The sequence below is a fragment of the Mastomys coucha genome, unplaced genomic scaffold (assembly GCF_008632895.1).
Source record: "Mastomys coucha isolate ucsf_1 unplaced genomic scaffold, UCSF_Mcou_1 pScaffold9, whole genome shotgun sequence".
NCBI lineage: Eukaryota > Metazoa > Chordata > Mammalia > Rodentia > Muridae > Mastomys > Mastomys coucha.
In genome coordinates this window covers 8394621-8412337 of record NW_022196915.1, presented here as the reverse complement: position 1 = coordinate 8412337, position 17717 = coordinate 8394621, and the positions used below count along the sequence as shown (strand labels likewise).

The window sequence follows — 17717 nt, the reverse complement described above, 5'->3', positions numbered from 1 at the left end:
ATGGTAAGAACAGAGAAGACACACCCTCCTCCGGAGCTTTTGGGACACTGGCTCTTATGGTCTGTCCTTTCTTTCAGTTCACATAGAGCTAGACTGAATTACTACATTTCACCAGCAGGTGTCATAACCTGAAACAATACAGACTTCACTGGAATCTCTCTGAGACTGGGGAGAAAGAACAGAAGGGATAGATACTATGTTTAGCTTAAATCCTTTGCTATGAGCTAGGCGTGGCAATGGTTGGATTTGGGATGGTGAGGCAGGAGACTGATTGAGATCAGGATTTGAGAGTTTGGTCCAGGCAATAACTGAGCATTTCAAAAGGCTCAGCATGGGGCAAGTAAAAGGAGTTTCATGCCAGCCTGGGCTACATGGAGAGACAGCTCAAGAAACAGTCAAACAAACAAAATCTCTACTGTGAATTTACTTACTGCACTGCAGTCTGTCACTGAATTAACCACATGGATAGGAAACTGGAGCTTGGCTACATATACTACTGAACAGAAGCATACAAATATGTAACACAGGTCGGTAATGATACATTCATATTTCACCCTTGACCTGCATAATGTTCGTACATTTCGAACCTATTCTATCACCTAATGATTTCTTTAAACAACATATCCTGTGAGGCTTTGTTAGAGATTAAGAGCATGAAGCACTGACAGAGGACACTCATGCAGAAAGTGCACAAACCAAACTCACCACTACTGCCACAGTCTGCACAAGACAGGAGTTCTTCTGGTTTCTTTTCACGATTTGACTCTTTAGTCCCCAAACAGAAGCTACATATTGGAATGGGATCAGCACGGGGCTATGAGAAAGAGAAAAAAAACAAAATATATTGTTAGCCTTCCTTTCAAAATTTAAAACAAATTATTAAATTCAAAGCATCTCATATATTTCTTAAGGAAACCCTGATAAATTAAACATTCAAAAAAATCAACATTTTCTAATAAAAATCATCATAAATTATGTGGCAGCAAAGCAGTATCTGAATACATTTAAAGGTAGTCATTAGATCCAGAAGTAACTTTTATGAATTCAGTGAAACCTAAGACCTTTAAATATCACAGAGCCTTCAGAAGAAATATTAAGGATTCATCTGTGATCCCAAGTGTTCCTGTAATCTCTATGTACAATAAACTGACTCATCTACTCAGCAATAAAGACCATGGATATCATCTAGTTAATTAGTGAGGTTATTTAACTCAGCTTTATCAAGTGTGATTATTCACCTATTAAATACCGGACATGAAATGTGTGCTTCAGACAGCCCATGAACAGAGACCGAGCAGGAACTGAAATTCTGTAGGACTTGAGAAGATCAAAAGACTATTAACAAGGCCTCTCTGGCACCAAGGGCTTCAAAGGGAAACCAGGGCACACAGAGGAGATAAACCCTCCATCTCTGACATTCACACTTTATAAAAGAAACAACAAAACATTTGTCTACCCCCTGGCACCCTTTAACTCTCTATGGCAATTGCTTTTAACAATGTGTAAATCTACATACATTCTGTGTCTCCTCTGTTGATTATTACTGCCAGCAGGGCAGACATTTCCATCCATCTGAATGCAGTTCACGGTGCCTACAGATCTACATTATCTTGAACAGCTAAAACTGTATAAAAACTCAAATTTTATTGCACATTCCAAGCCTTCTCACATGTTGTCTGCTAGTTCTCTGAAGCCTTTATACGGAATGTCATGAATCAAAAATTCAGGGCAAGAAAACTCAACATAATCAGAAATGTTTTTATATGTAAATCACAAACAAGACTGTGTTAGATCTAATTCTCAAAGTCGACTGCAACAAAGAATAAACCTCATTTGGGCAACTATTCAATCCCAAATGCCTAATACATAGCCTGGTTCACAGTAGGCTCTCAAAATATGTTTACTGGTTGAATAAATAAAGAAGAAACTGCCAGTTAAAAAGAAAAATCAACCACTTCTTTAAGATAATATTTTGGATGGTTATAATGATTCAACAAATGTCTTGGTTCCCTCTAACAACATGTAATGAAAGTCAAGAATTCATCTTATGATCTAGCATTCACAAACCTGTTAATATGACTGTGACTTTCATCTTACAATATTGAGTGTTCATTATCCTGCCCTTATTTTCAGCTTAATTTGTTCTATTAATATGCACATGCTTTACTTTCTGAGGTAGCTTTACAAATGTATTTTTGTAGCTCTGTTAAAAAAAGCTCAGTGTGAAATATCCTGTACCAGAAAAACCAAAAAAAAAGGGGGGGGGGGGACAAGCTATAACAAATTGGTCAGTGACTCCAGCCATAGTTTCTGAAATGCCAGATAATCAGCACTGCGTAATTATGGATCCATAGTTATTACTTGCAACTGCTCGGCTGCAGTACCTTGGGAACACTTTTGTTCCTTTAAATAGCAATTAAAAGAACAATCTGGTTTTAAAGTGACAACGTTCCCCTGATAGATTCTGGCTAAAGCACAGTCTTTGTACTAATGGGATCCTTGCTTTCATTTGATAGAACAATGTTCAAGCCACTGCCGCCACCCTTTCAGTGATAAATAATTTACAAAATGTCACATATCATTCATGCAATGAAATAAATCCAAATCTGCAGCTCCATTTTTCTTTCCCAGATGGATTTTTAGCTGAAAGAGAGACATGGCCATCAGCCAGCATTCACGCTCATTTTTCGTTTTTAACCAAAGGTAACACAAAGGACAAAGGTTGCTAGTAGTTCATGGCCAGAAAGACTGATGTCCCACACGCTGGCCAATAATAGAAGCAGAGACACTATCACTTCACGCCACATTCAAGTGAACCCCACCATGCTGATGTATGCTCACAACCATTTATTTTAAGGATAACTATCTCACAATACTCTCTAAAACCACTGCATTATACAGAAATGTCTGCCCTGCTGAATTATTGATAATTCAAAGCACTTTTTGCTAACCTCAGTGTAGCCGAGTCTAATTAACTTTAAAAAATTGTCACTTGTATGAAATGAAACTTGTACAGTAATGCATGTAAATGGGTCACAGAATTATTTTGATTCACTATTTTCAGACGACATATAAACTGTTTCTTTTTTTTTTGCTTTGTTTTTTTTTTTTTTTTTTAAAAAATAATCCCTTAAAGTAAAATAGATTCCAGTCAGAATGAGGTCTGGTTAAATAGCAATTTGATTCCACACAAATCTACTAATGACAAGTGGTATTTAAGAACTTTGAAAACAGAAGCCCAAGGTGATCATGGTGGCACACACCTGTAATCCTACCACTTAGGAATCAGAGGCAGAAAGACTGAAGTGACTTCAAAGCTAGCTGAGTTTCAAGGCTAGCCTGTGCTACACAGTGAAACACACTCAATAGTTCCCTTAAAATGAAAATCACAACCAAATCCAAAGACCTAACCTTATTTGGAAATTCTTAATTCCTTTCTTTGATATCTGGGGTGGGGGTAGGGGGTGTTTGGCAGCAACATAGACATCTTGGTGGGTAAAGTGGTTACACAGGCAAAATGAGCTGAAACCCACACAAACAGACAGAATTATCTTTGGACCTCTAGTGTGCATAAACAATACAATAATAAATAAATATTTGAAATAAAAAAGCAAAAAGAATCTCATATCGGCATCTAACTTGTTGGTGCCTGGTTCTGCTAAACTAATGTTAAATCTAGGAACAACATTCAGGGAGGGGTGATGCTAAGAAGTACTGACCTGACTGTTCTGAAAGCCAAGCCATGGTACCCAGGCAGCAGGGAAGTTCCTCCTCCCACTACCTCAGTCACTCACCAAGCAGGTATGTGGTATTATCCCTACTTTAGGGGAACCTGAGGGTCTGAGTGGTTAGGTAAATTCTCTAAACTTGCACATGTTCAAGTGGAGATCTGGATTACTACAAGTCTGTGTCCCTAGGGCCTAGTGCTCAATTTCACATCCTCTTCCATGCCTCTCTCAGAAAAACAGAGGATTGAAAATTATTTTCTATCAGGAGCAACGCATTTATCGATGTGTTCAGCACCTCTTCAACCCACTCTCTTCCACCACCAATAGGATGTTTTGAAAGTGCTTACAAGGATGCCACTATAATGCCATATTGTTACTAGTCACAGTAGGAAAAGGTACAAAGAAATTTGGCAGATACCTCTCCCCCCCGACCCCCACCAAGACAGGGTTTCTCTGTATAGCCCTGGCTGTCCTGGAACTCACTCTGTAGACCAGGCTGGCCTCGAACTCAGAAATCCACCTGCCTCTGCCCCCCAAGTACTGGGATTAAAGGCGTGCACCACTACCGCCCAGCGGCAGATACTTCTTTAACTAACATGGGAGTAAGACCATGTGCCTCCAAGTGTTTCCATAAAGTATACAGCACTGCCATGTCATTCTTGGTGAATCTACCAGTAAGAGAAACAATTAAGGCAAATTTAAATTGAAGAATTCTTTATTAAACCGTTTCCCTGGTCTCTTCAAAAGATGCCAGTCATGTGAGATGTAATATACATGGAAAATAATATAATACATGATCCTTGGTTGTATTAGAAGTTTTAAAAAAAGACTGATTTATTTATGTGTTTGAATGTCTGTCTGTCTGTGTAACGTGTGTGTTTAGTGTTTTGAGGCTGGAAGAGGTTTCTGGATGCCCTGCAACTATAGTTACAAGAAGTCGGTGGGCAGCACATTACTGCTGGGTACCAGGCCTGCCCTAAGCAAGAAAGCTGTAAGGCATTTATCTAGCACCCTAATTGTTGGGTCACAATAAAGGATCTTTTTCTGGGATAATTAGGGAATGTGCACTAAATACCGAGTAATACATAAGCCAGAAATCAACTTAAGTGAACATAGTATATGGTCATGCTGGGCCAACACACACAGTTCTAGAGATATGAGCAAATACTTAAAAGTGTCATGGTATGTCTGTACCTCTCAAATGACTCTGAAAACACTACCACACCTAAATACAGTAAGATGGCTATGCAGCAGAGTGCCCAGCTGGCCATTAACATGAAAGACACACACACATTCCACATCACTCTGTCCATTTCCTGCCATTTCCAACATGTTCAAGTCCAAGTTTGGGGTGGGGAGTATTCCACTCTCAAAAGAAGTCTACTGTAAAGTATTAAACAGATGGGTGATAAGCATCATAGAATAGAGTACTACAACAATCCAATCACTGACTCACAGGAAATGTTGAGGATAGACAAACATACTCATCTACAGAGAAAGATGATACCAAAATCACAGTGGACAAATGACCCACTTTCTTCAAAACTAAGTCAACAGGGAGGCAGACGGAGCCAGTGAGCGAGACTGGGAGCTTAAAGGACTGAGAGAAAAATCAGGCAACTGTAATGTGCACGCTCCATATGTCAGACTGCCCTTACACTCTGTATATAGCTCAGGCTGGCAGCAAACTAACTATCCTCCTGCCTTGACCTCCTGAGTGCTATATATGTGCCATGATGTTTGACCTTACGCCTTTCTCTTGATCATGACTTTAACTGTAAAAATTGTTTTTAAAAGTTAGCTGGGTATGGTGGTGCCTGATTTAATCCCAGCACTAAGGAAGCATGGACAGTTGGAGCTCTGTGAGTTCGAGGCTGGTCTGTTCAACATATGAAGTTCAGGACAGCCAAGGAGGGAACTGAGGTGTATACTCTAACTTTGGGAGGTGGCAAGCTGGGTATTTTCATGCAGGTGGAAGGTTAGACTCAGTGGCTCGAGGGCACAAAGTACAGACCAACAGAAGCAGAATAGAAAAATGTTACAGCCGTGCTCTCTAGCAAAAAGAGCCACAATCGCTGTCCCTGTCATTGACACACTTGATATTATGGTGCGAAAAAGTAACGTAAGTGCTGGGGAGACAGCTCAGTGGGTAAATTACTTGTTGTGTACTTGTGAACACCCCAGTTTAAATCCCCAGAATCCATGTAAAACCAAGATGTTGTCAGTCCCTGGTAAGATGGGAGGTAGAATGAAGAGAATCTTTAAGAGCTTGCAGGCCACTTGGCCTGACATTCACAGCTTACACATCGGAGAGAGCCTGTCTAGGGTCAGTGAGCTAGCCCAGCAGGTAACAGCACTTGATGGCAAGCCTGCTAACCTTAGTGCAGTCCTACAAAGCCACATGGTAGACAGATAGAACTGACTGCTACAAGTTGGCCTCTGACTTCCACACACCCATCATAGAACACAACTGTACACGTACACACACACAGAGACACACATACCCCACAGAGTGATAATGAATGACTAACATCCAAGACTGTCCTCTGACTACCACATGAAGCCTGTGGCATGTGCTCACTGCATGCACATGTACATATACACACAAAGATAAATATATACACAGCTATATGCATAACATAAAATTTATCAGTTTAATGAATTTATGGTGCCGTCATTGGCAACAGCCATAATTTTGTGGAAACATCATTACATCTATTTGTATTATATTTTCCATCTTACCAAACTCATTTTCTACACACAAACTCTGTTACATGCCCTTTTCTTTTCACTACTGTATTTTTTCTTTATTTCTAACTTTATTAATGCTTTACCCAATTTTCCTACATTCACTTTATATCCTCATCTCTGCCTCCCTCCCAACACCCCCCCTCCACTTCCCGCTAGGAGTCTCCCCTCCCTGACACATCAAATCTCTGCAGGGCTAGGCACATCCTTTCCTCCCTGCTCCAGTTGTTGGGGGACCCACATGAAGACCAAGTTGTCAGCCCCCAGTGTCCAGGTCAGTTGATTCTGTTGGTTTTCCTGTGGAGTTCCTATCCCTTGGGGCCCCTATGGATGACCACTGCGGCCTTGTCCAATGCAAATTTTTTTTTTTTTTTTTTGCAACTATCATACTCAAGGCATTTTGAGCATCTTTGGGACTTCTGAGCTAAAAATAAACACTCTTTTCTGAGGAAACGCTCTTTAAATACAGGACCATGCATGTAAGAAGCTTTATTTTCATTCACGATTTCTGTTGTTCCTGCCCTGAGGGAAGCTACATGTTTATTACTCTTGTTAGTTTAAGGTACTGGACAAAAATAAATCCAAGACTGTACACTAGAGCAGAGCCAGAGGTACCCATGCTCACATCCTCTTCCTGACAATGACGAACAAGGATGTGTGTGTGTGTTTGTGTGTGTTACAAGCTATTCTACAACCTATGTACACAATCAGGGATATATGTCAGGGGCTTTCTTTCTGTAAGCCGTGTGGATCTGAGCCTTCCCTGATGTCCTTTATACTACTAGAAAACAATCTTGGTGATCGGAGTCTTACAAATGAACGGTCCCATACTCTGTGTATATTTACTCAGACTTGCATGACTGCAAAGACTGAGATTTCAACATGTTCCTAAACCTCTGAGTTTCCTTGCCCGTAAAAGTATACAATGTGTGCAGGTTGTCCAGTTCAAGGATGGCTGAAAAGTAAAAGGTGACTGAGTATGGAAAGTACTATAAGTCTGACTTAAATATTGCCTTAATTATTGCCCAATTCACTTTGGTTATAAAGAGTTAACATCTTCAAGCCCTTTATCAATATTAGCACAAATCAACTGCAATGAAATTTTAAATTATTATAGGAAAGAATTTGATTCTCTCAGACCCTGTGATGAGTATTAATTTTACGGGACTTCTTTTAAAAGAACCACCTAACCAGTGACCATAGGAACAAGGTAGGAAGCACCTCAACCCAAAGCAAGGAGTTTTTAAAAAGAATGTAATTAAAGGAAAACTCAAAAGAAAAAAAATACTAGCAGAAGGAAACAAATATAAGGAATATATGAACCAACTTAAAATCTTAAATGAAAAAAATCTTAAATGTAACCCAAGCACCTTTCCATGGCCACTAAATGGATTACAGTTTATAATTGGAGAGTGACTGTATGCAAGCCCAGATGATTCAGCTGGTTCTCTAAATCTCACCCTGTTCAACCAAGACGCTTGCTTAAAGCTTTATCTGTGCTCTTTGCTCCAACTGACCTGAAATCTGGAGTTTGGGTCCTGTTTTACTGCTTACCATAAAGCTCTGCTCAAGTGTGCCTCTGGTCCTCAACCCATGCTCAGTCTGTTTCCTGGGGAAATTCAATACCTCTCTCCCCAGCCCCTGTCACATGGAAATTATTACCCAAGGATTCTGGCCAGACAGCTCCGAGCTCTACCTGACATGGTCTGTCCCGTGTAGCATTTGGAGTTTGATTTAGGTGTCATAGTACCAGATGGCCTGCAATGATTGCCCATTGTCTCTAGAACTATTCACTGGCCTGGTCTAGAACCTTCCTCACCTTGCTTTGCTCTACTGTTGTGCACTCATCTCTAGGCAGTGAAAGATTTGTTTTGCTTCTATTCCTAAAGCTTAAGCTTCTTCATGAGAGGAATGCCTACTTGTTGATGAAGCTCCAGCCGCAGGGTGTGCCTGGTAAATCAATGAGTGGTTGGGAGCTAGCTGTTCCTCACTCTCAGGATACTGACCACCGGTGTCTGTTTTCAAGTATATCTTTAAAGACTACAAGCACTTCGAGTACGGCAGGCAGCAGTGCTGAGGTGGGTTCATCCTCTCTTGAAGGTGCTTATCATCACAGATGCCACATGTTAGATCTTAGGCTGGCCTTCATTTCCTCATCCTCCTGCCTCTGACTACTATAATCAGATCAGTCAATCAATCAATCAATCAATCAAAATCAATTTATTTATTTAGTGAGACAGGGTCTCACTGTGTAGACCAGGCTGGCAAGGACCTCAGAGATAGACCTCCACCTCCCAAGTACTGGGATTAAAGATGTACCCACTGGCTCAATCTATTTTAAAAGTACTTTATATATATATATATTAAACCCACTTAATATACATTGGTGCTTTGTGACTGATAATGTGTTACTGTCAAAACTTTATGCCTGACAGTGCAGTGACAACACAGGTTGACAATGCTCCTCTTGTTTAAAGTAACTTACTAACATTTTTCTGCCACTTTAGTACTCAATGTGACTTCATCTAATAAAGAACTAAACTTCATTTCTCATCACTTAGCCACTTACTCAACCGATGTCTGTTGTAATAGATTGAGCCCAGTCCTGATTAGGACACAGATCACGTGCACTTGGGACTTCCTTTTGAAGTAACATGCCTAACACAGTCTTTGGGAACACACAAACTCTAAAGATTGGGATTTTCTGTGATGATCTAAAACATCTTCCTTCTGCTGAGCTGTTCATGCTGCCCTTGGTCAGCAGCTGTGGCCAGTACAGCCACTCTTCAGCAAACAGGTTTGGAGCCCAGCACCCACGAAAGCAGCAGGGTCTACTTCAAACCCCCTGGGCAGAACAGAACTCTGTTCATAACATGCCTACTGCCATTTTCTCTGTGTTCATATACCCTTTGTTAAAGTAGAAGTCTTTCCTTGAGATTCATGAATTTGGACCTGAGTAGATGTTAAGTAATTTTTCCCGGGAGGTAATTGGAGACACACTTACTACAAGATGTTCCACGGGCAACAGTTTCATCTTAATTTTACTCTCGCTCTATGGATTTCCACTGTCTCACCTCTCCTGCTCGTTATGCTTCTTGGTAGGTAATTGGTTCTGTGAGGGAGCAGTGTATCATTCCCACCAGCTCTGTGGATTGGCTTTCTTCATCACTCTGAGCACAAGGATTTATTGTTGGTAATGTATAGAGATCTTGAATGTGATGGCTGTATTTTATTCCTTGTCACAGTGATGAGCATTCTCAGTATTTAAAAGAAGTAGCAACAACAATCTAAGCCTAATAAACAAGTATTTGAAGTATTTATGCATATATGCATAAAATATTACCCCTTTCCCCTTCATTTAAAGGTAAACCCGTATCAATGACCACATACTACAGGGAAATGCCCTGGATCAAGGGAGGCTTCAGAAGCAAGAAACGGTAAAAGCTCAGCCACACAGGAGTGAGAAGTGAGGGGACATTCTAAGAACATCAGCCTGCTTACCAATTGTGTGAAGCTAATTGAAATGCTCACACTGTATCCTGGAGTCTAGAACTTGTTCTAATTAGGCAGGTGTACCATTTATAAGCATGCTGATTAAGGAGAGTGATTCTACTGGAAGAAAACAAATCTAATCCTGCACCCTGAGCTTAACAAAACCCTTTCACTGTAAGATGAAGCCGACACATTTTGAAAAAATGACAACGAAATAATTAGTCTCCCCAGGGCCTTCAATTTCTTATCTGGACAGGGCCTTGCCTTTTAAGATTGCATCTGAACAGCTCTCTTCCACCCCTGCCATTAGAAACTGCAGATACTGCATTTATCTTCCTAAGAGGGATCAAAGTCTGATTCAACACAGCTGGAAAGTCGACATACAGTTACAGGAAGACTGTTGAGGATTTACAAACTGTTCTCAATGGCAGGCACGTCACAATATTAGAATGATAAACTCCACATTTATATTATATTAACAATATAATTTGAGATTTAAAAAAATAGAAAGTTCAAATAAACTTACACTCAAGTATCACAAATCTTTAGTTTTTGCTTAAAAAAAAAAAATTAAGCTTGTGTCTCCTAAGTGATTGCCAGCCTCAGTGTTAAAGAGATTGGCAAAAGCAAAGTTCAGACTTTGAAACCATTGTTTCTTTAAAAATAAGAAAACTATAGGAGGTGGGACCTGATGACTCGTGCCTGCCACACCTACATTAGGAGTACTGCCAAGAATCTGGTCTAGACTGGACTAAAGATGAAGAGCGAGAGTCAATCTCAAGGCAACCAAAAACAACCAACAAATGACAAGAAATCCTGTCTTAAAGGGGGGATGGGGGGCTGTCAGTAAAGCACTGTACAGAAACAAATTTGATTCCCAGCACCCTCATAAAAATGAAGTGGGTTACGGTGGCCTTGGCTTGTAATCTTAGGGCTGGAGAAATGGAGACAGTCGTTGGAGTGTGCCGGTCAGCCAGTCTAGCCTAATTTGTAAGTGCCAAACAGTGAAAGACTGTCTCAAAGGAAGTAGACAGCATTTCTGAGGATGATACCTGAGGTTATCCTCTAGTACGTATGCACACACACACACACACACACACACACACACACACACACACACACACACACCCTCCCTCACTAAAAAGATGGCACGGGGCAGGGAAGACAAAGAAATAAAAACTAGCACTAACTTTTGAAAACTATTCCTAAGCAAGGCCAGTGCACAGTAGCAGTGGAGAAATTAAAGGGCAGCCATACTGTGCACCAGAAAGGTATGCAATGGCTACTACTCTGTCTGTGGAGCTGCCTACCTGCCAGAGAAAAGAATGGCTTCTGCATCTGCCCCGAGGCATCCACTTCAATGGAGGTATGGTCCTCAACCTTGCACGGATGTACTCCTTTGCCAAGAAAAATCGTGAACCAACTGCTAGAGGTTGGCATAGGCAATATTACTTGTACCCAATTAAAAATACCCAAAGCTGGAAACAGAATACAGAGGCGAGGCAGGTAGGTAGGCCAACAACAGTCTAGAAAAGCCACGCATTCAACATTCTCCTATAACAACACCACCCTCAACAGTTCTTCACGTTCAGAGACCCGGAGGCAGGGAGACACTGTGCACTACTTGCCATATTACTACGGATCCACAGTCCACCTGGCAGAGTGGAACTGGCCCCCAGAAGAACTAAGAGTAGTGTAATTCTATCACCACACTTAGATCTCAGTCGCCCTCTGCGCACACAAGCCATGCAGCAGACAGTGCTTCTAAGTCCCTGCCTATTTTGCTTTTGCTTTCCTTGTTTCTTCTGCCCTTTCAATTCCAGTATTCCTAAGCGGGGAGACCAGAGTTGCTTGGATAATTACTACCTACATGTCAAGACCTGTGGCCTTGTGTGTGAGTGCAGCAGCTTCACCCCCTAGGTCACTGTTGTGGTGTCAAGTTCCAGAACCACTAAAGCTTTGGGCCGCACATTGTTCTGGGACCAAAGCATCACTGTCAGGAGTCGGGGAAGCCACACAAGCCCATCACCCTCCCCTGTGAAGCTACAGCAAGGCTAGCTGTCATCCTCAGAAATGTGTCCACTTCCCTTGAAACAGACTTTTATCAGTTGGGCGCTCACCAGTTAGGCTAGACTGACCGAGGAAGAGACAGACCACACAGGACAAGCTTCTGTGGCAGGTCAAGGATTTTCCAAACTCAATTTCCTGGAGCGTATACAAGGCCACCAAAACAACAGGAAGAAGAAATAAGTAAAATTTCTGATATTCTGTAATAAGATCAATACTTACTACACTCTGCCTCCCCCAGGATTACCACAGAACTACACTGCCCACCAGGGCACACAATTTATGTTCGTATGCCACTGGCACTTGGGATGCTCATACTGAGACTTCCTGCTTCTCACCCACGCTCCTACCCCTTCTCACTAACAGTCACTACTTTCATCTCTATTATCATCTATTAATTTGGTACATTTTCTATAATGGAGCCTGAGAACTGCTGTGTATAAGGTTCCTTTCCATTTCTATGTTTTTGAGATCCTCATAGACTCTTGCTAGCATCAGTAATTATCCCACCACTGAGTAGTGTTTTTGGTAAAGGTCACTGAATCTTCCTCAGTGTAAAAGCTGTGTTGTCAGTCTCACAGAGGCGACTTATTCACTCTAAAGTTGGTTGGCATTTCTTATTAATTAACAGTTAAAACTGTTAAAATTCCTCTTCTTCCTCCTCTTCCATTTTGTTGTTGTAGTTTTTTGAGACAGGGTTTCTCTGTGTAGCACTGACTGTTGTGGAACTCACTTTGTAGACCAGGCTGGCCTCAAATTGACAGAGTTCCACCTGCCTCTGCCTCTTAAATGCTGGGGATAGGTGTGTGCTACCACAGCCTTGCCATCTTCCTGAGATTATTTTTTATTATCAGCAGACAAGGTATCACTATGTAGCTGAGACTAGCCTAGAAGCCATAATCCCCCTGCCTCAGTTTCCTGAGTGCTGGGATTACAGGTATGTGCATTTTTATACTAGTATTTTTACAGTCATACAAAAATGTATTTTCATTTTTACAGATTATTTAATCTGCAAAATGTGGAACTGCTAAATTACAGGATAGATAAAAGTTTAAACATATCAGAAATGCCTTACTAGATTGGTTGAGAAAGGTAGGGGGGGGTGGGGGGGGAAGAAATGGCCAATACATAGTGGGAGGAGATATTGCATACTAGGATGCACAATGTGTTATCTCTAGTACTTTGGATACCTAACAGTAGAGATCCCATGTGGTTAGGAATAATGAAGAGGGCATGGGTTCTCTGCTTACTCAGTTCAGACCCAATGTAGGTGGTTGACTGGAGGTGTGGAAACAAAGAACCAACTGCATTGTTAGAAATGAATGTCATCGTTTCTCAGGCTGACACTCCAGGAGGCATTGTTTAAAGGCCTTCTTTGCTAGCTGTTGTAAAGTCCAGTTAAGCAAACAAATAGAGTAGTGTAACCGTTCAGTTAAGGTCAAGGTCAGGACTAGCACTTGGCAATCCACCCTTGCACGATCTAGACTGGCTGTGCTCTCAGAAGCTATTAGGATGATGATCAGGATGTTTCTGAGCCTCTTGGCTTTATTTGTTAACTAAGGTGTGACAGAGTGGAACTGATTGCTTTTGAAGTTGTGCTAAGGCTGACCTTGGTTACAATATGAATTCCAGCACACTTGGCTTGGAAGCAACCAAGCTAGACATACATTTCTCAGTCAAAAGGCCCTGTAGGTAATCCGATCTGAGCTGGGGTACTTTAACCCACGGCCAAATAAAAAGCATGATTGCCTTTTTCCACACACAGCCTAGGCTAGGCCAATTACTCATGAATATAACTTTTCAGACATTACATAATTTCACATAGACTTGCTTCTGGTGCCTGCCAAAGAAAACAGCCATTTGCATCACTAGGAATAAATCTACACTCGATGAGAGATGAAAGTTACAAACATGAGACAGCAAAACTCCAGCCTCCTCTTTCATGCCACCCTCCTCTACGTTGCTAATAAATTTAATTTTTAAAAACCAACATTAGTGAAACAGAATGACATGAGCTGTAAAATCACATGAGCCAAGGAAAAATGATGAAAATTCAAATGTTTATGCCCACAAGAAGGGTGGCAGCCTCGAAGACATGACCAATGACACTAGGAATCAGAAAAATCAAGTCATACTTAATCACAAGATTCAGGCGCTCTCAAGTGCCTCCCTCCTCCCTTCCTATCTTGGCACTAATGTACTAAACCATATTCCTATTTTTTAAAATATCTTTTTAACTTGGGGGATTTTTCACATAGCTCGGGCTGGCCTCAAACTTGCTACACAGCCAAACTGTTTTGAAGTCTAGACCATCCTATCTCCATCCTACAAGGGCTAGAATCAGGGTATACGCCGTTATCCCCAGTTTATTTATTACTGTTTTTTAAAGATTCTGTTCTCCTAAGCTAAAACTCGCTTGTTGAGGCCAAAAGATGACTTGACAATTAAGAGCACACACTCCTCTTACAATAGAAGATGAGTTTGGTTCCCAGCACTCAGGTTTGTTGGCTTACAATCACCTATAACTACAGCTCCAATCTACAGTCCTCTTCTGGCCACTGCAGGTACTGAGAGGCACATGTGGGCATGTATTCACACACATTTATATACATAAATAAACAAAAATAAATCTTTATTTTTTAAAAAATAAAACACTTAGCTGATATATCACTGGTAAACAAGAAGTAATTTATTTGAAATTCAACAATATCTACATTTAACATTTTCAAATACAAATAACAAACACTAGCCTGTTGTATTATTTTAAAAATGAACTAATTGGCTTAGATTGCTATCAGCAAGAACATCATGCAACAGAATACTTACAAGCCATAAAAAAAAAATGCAATAGGCCATTTGAAATAATAGCTGAAGCTATGGGATTCCGCGGGGTATAAACTCCTCAAATTCTTGTTGGTAGCCCCATTCCAGTCATTTTTAGGGCATCATCCTTTTAATAATAGATATCTCTTTAACTTACTTGAAACTGGCTGTATGAATGCTGCTTTTGCAATTTCCAAGGAAAGTTATTACCACCAACACCCAAAAGTATGCAAATGACCATACCCGTGCACACGGCCTTCTTGTGCTTTTCAAAACATCAGACCACAATAGTGGGCAGAAACAAGTGCCTCACTACTTTTGGGCAAATGCCAGCCTCAATGCCAAGTGTTCAAATTTATTTTGTGTTTCATATTTGAATATATATATATGTATATATACATATATATTTCATTTTCTTAAAAAGAGGTATATTATAAAATTCTGGATGATAACCACAGAAGGTTGTGTATGCATATATATGTAACTTATGTGTATATATGTTAAGCATAATATGGGGGCATACTTTGTTCTCTCCCCCAATAATAGTACCTAATGTTTATCGCATGTCCATCCTGTGGCATTAGAAGGTTAAACAATTTCAAAACTATCACTGTGATGGATGTTGCTATAGCCTGAGTCTTTCTGAAGTGAGCCTGGGCACAGGAGGGTTAAGCAGTAGGCCCTCGGGCATGGTTGCAAGTAACAAGAGCAGGAGTCAGAAGAGGCTTCGGGGATGTGCTGCATCTAGCTGACCAACAACACTCACTCTGGAAGTAGAAAGAAGCTTATCGGGGGAAGAAACTAAAGGTGTGGAGGAGGTCATCAATTCTCTGCATAATGTAGTAGACAGGGCTTAAGAAGATGATGGTGTGTTGGGAAGGCTCAGAATCTAGGTAGAGAGAGAGAGGTGGCTGGAGACAACCTCACACACAGGCAGATAGGGAGATGAGGTGGAGGACAGAAGCTTCTTGGAGAGCTGAGGAAGGGCATATGGAGAATTCACGAACGCAGTTCTTCTAGAAGCTCAAAGAAGACAGGCAACAGGCAAAGCTGGGAGGCCCGCTCAGAAGCTACAAAGCGTGGGGACTTCTAGGATTCCTAGAGAGTGGTATTATCCAGAGGAAGTCAGCTTGTATTGTTGAGGAGCACAGTTGCTTGCTTGCTTCTCACTCAGTGCAGAGAACTGCTCAGTAATTCCTAGTCATAATCACCACAGAGACTGTCGACATTTTAACACTGTGGGGATGTATGTATTGAAATTTTTATTAGTATTTAGATAAGCTCTAAGCAAAGTTCTCTACCCATGTCATCAGAATAAAGATGATAATTTTCCAAAGAAATCCTGTTATTATTTCCACTAAGCCAGTTTTCTTCTGTTAGGTTATACATATAAATAATTTATAGTTACCTAGAATGGTTAAGACATGAATTTTCCTAAAGACATTGCTAGTTTTCTTAACAGTGCAGATCATAGAAATTCCTAACAGTTTTTCTCATTTAGAAAAAGGAATAAAATACCAAGATTTATAGATAAAGCCAACTTTAGCAGCTTATTGATTTAGCTTTAGGAGCATTTCACAACAGAGTTCTTTTTAACTGCATACAATCAGGGCATGTGTCTAATCAATACTGAACATCTACCTTGCAATTGGGGTTCATGAATTAAACAACATCTGCTCAAACTCAAAACCATCAGGCAAAACCCAACAGTGACCTACATCTCGAACACTGTGAAACCAGTGAAACAATGTTATCACCTGTAACAACAACAAAGTCCAATTTGCCCTCAAGGGCTAAAACTGAAAGTAACTGGAAGTCTCTACACATGAGTTATTTATGTCATGTTATCTCTTTCTATAAAGGACCATAAGCTAGCATTAGGGTCCTTCCAAATGGCATATCCTGTGTGGCTGGATATAGCCTTATTCTATAATGTATAAACCAAGGGATTATAGCAAATATGGAGTGTAAGGATAATGTGGCTTTCCAACTTCTACTCACCAGTCAAATGACTGGGTCTACTGACCATTCCCACTTCCCCAGGAAAAAAAACAGTGGGTAAGCAAAAATCTGTCCACGAGAGCTGCAGACTGTATAAGAAGATTGTGGTTCTAGTTACGGTCACTTGATGATTATTACAGACACTTTGAGAAGAGCCTCCTTGTTCTCCCTGGTGTGAGCAACTCACTGACTCAGGCCATGAAGCCAGCAGCCAAGTGGCAGTGGCGTGGATTCAGTGGTTCCTAGAGGAGACTAGATGGACAGCCATCTTAAAGAGTTCCCTGATGTCGCCCAGCAATGAGATGTGAGGGCTCAAAAAAAGCACCACCCTCGCTCAGGTGGTGTGTGTGTGAAAAGACATTCCTGTGCTCCCTCATTCTCTCTCGCTTTCCAATAAGGCCTGCCCGAGGCTCCCCATCCACTCTATTGAAAGACTATGTTGAAAATACACTTGTGTTGGTTAAAGGAAAGTTCATGTTTCTTCTCTGAATGAGAGCTTATTGAAAGACTCTAAAAGACCACAACTTGGTGAAGGAATGAAAGGGCACAGAATCTGGTCCAGACTTATTGGCTGGATTGAAGGATTTGACTATTTTAACTGTTTGTTTCTACATCTGTAAAATGTGAGTTAACAATCACCAGGATGAGAAATGTGTGTGTATACATGTCCCACAAACCATGCACCTAAATACAACCCTACACACTAGACATATACTTAATTTTAAGACATGCACAGTTTTTGGTAACTACTTGGTCATGCTTGGTTATTCAGTGAGAGTTGAGATCAGCCTGGGATGCTGGATGGTGGTGGCACACGCCTTTAATCCCAGCACTTGGGAGGCAGAGGCAGATGGATTT

General features: G+C 40.9%; 1 protein-coding gene across 9 annotated transcripts in view; it reads right to left on the bottom strand.

Moving 5' to 3' along the window:
- The window catches only part of Kat6b (lysine acetyltransferase 6B), a 179322-nt gene that overhangs the window by 62062 nt on the left and 99543 nt on the right, over nucleotides 1–17717 (bottom strand). For all 9 annotated transcript variants that reach the window (XM_031362738.1, XM_031362743.1, XM_031362742.1 and 6 more), the window contains exon 3: nucleotides 706–814. In XM_031362738.1, the coding sequence (XP_031218598.1) occupies nucleotides 706–814 (109 nt within the window). The remainder of the gene's footprint in view (nucleotides 1–705; nucleotides 815–17717) is intronic.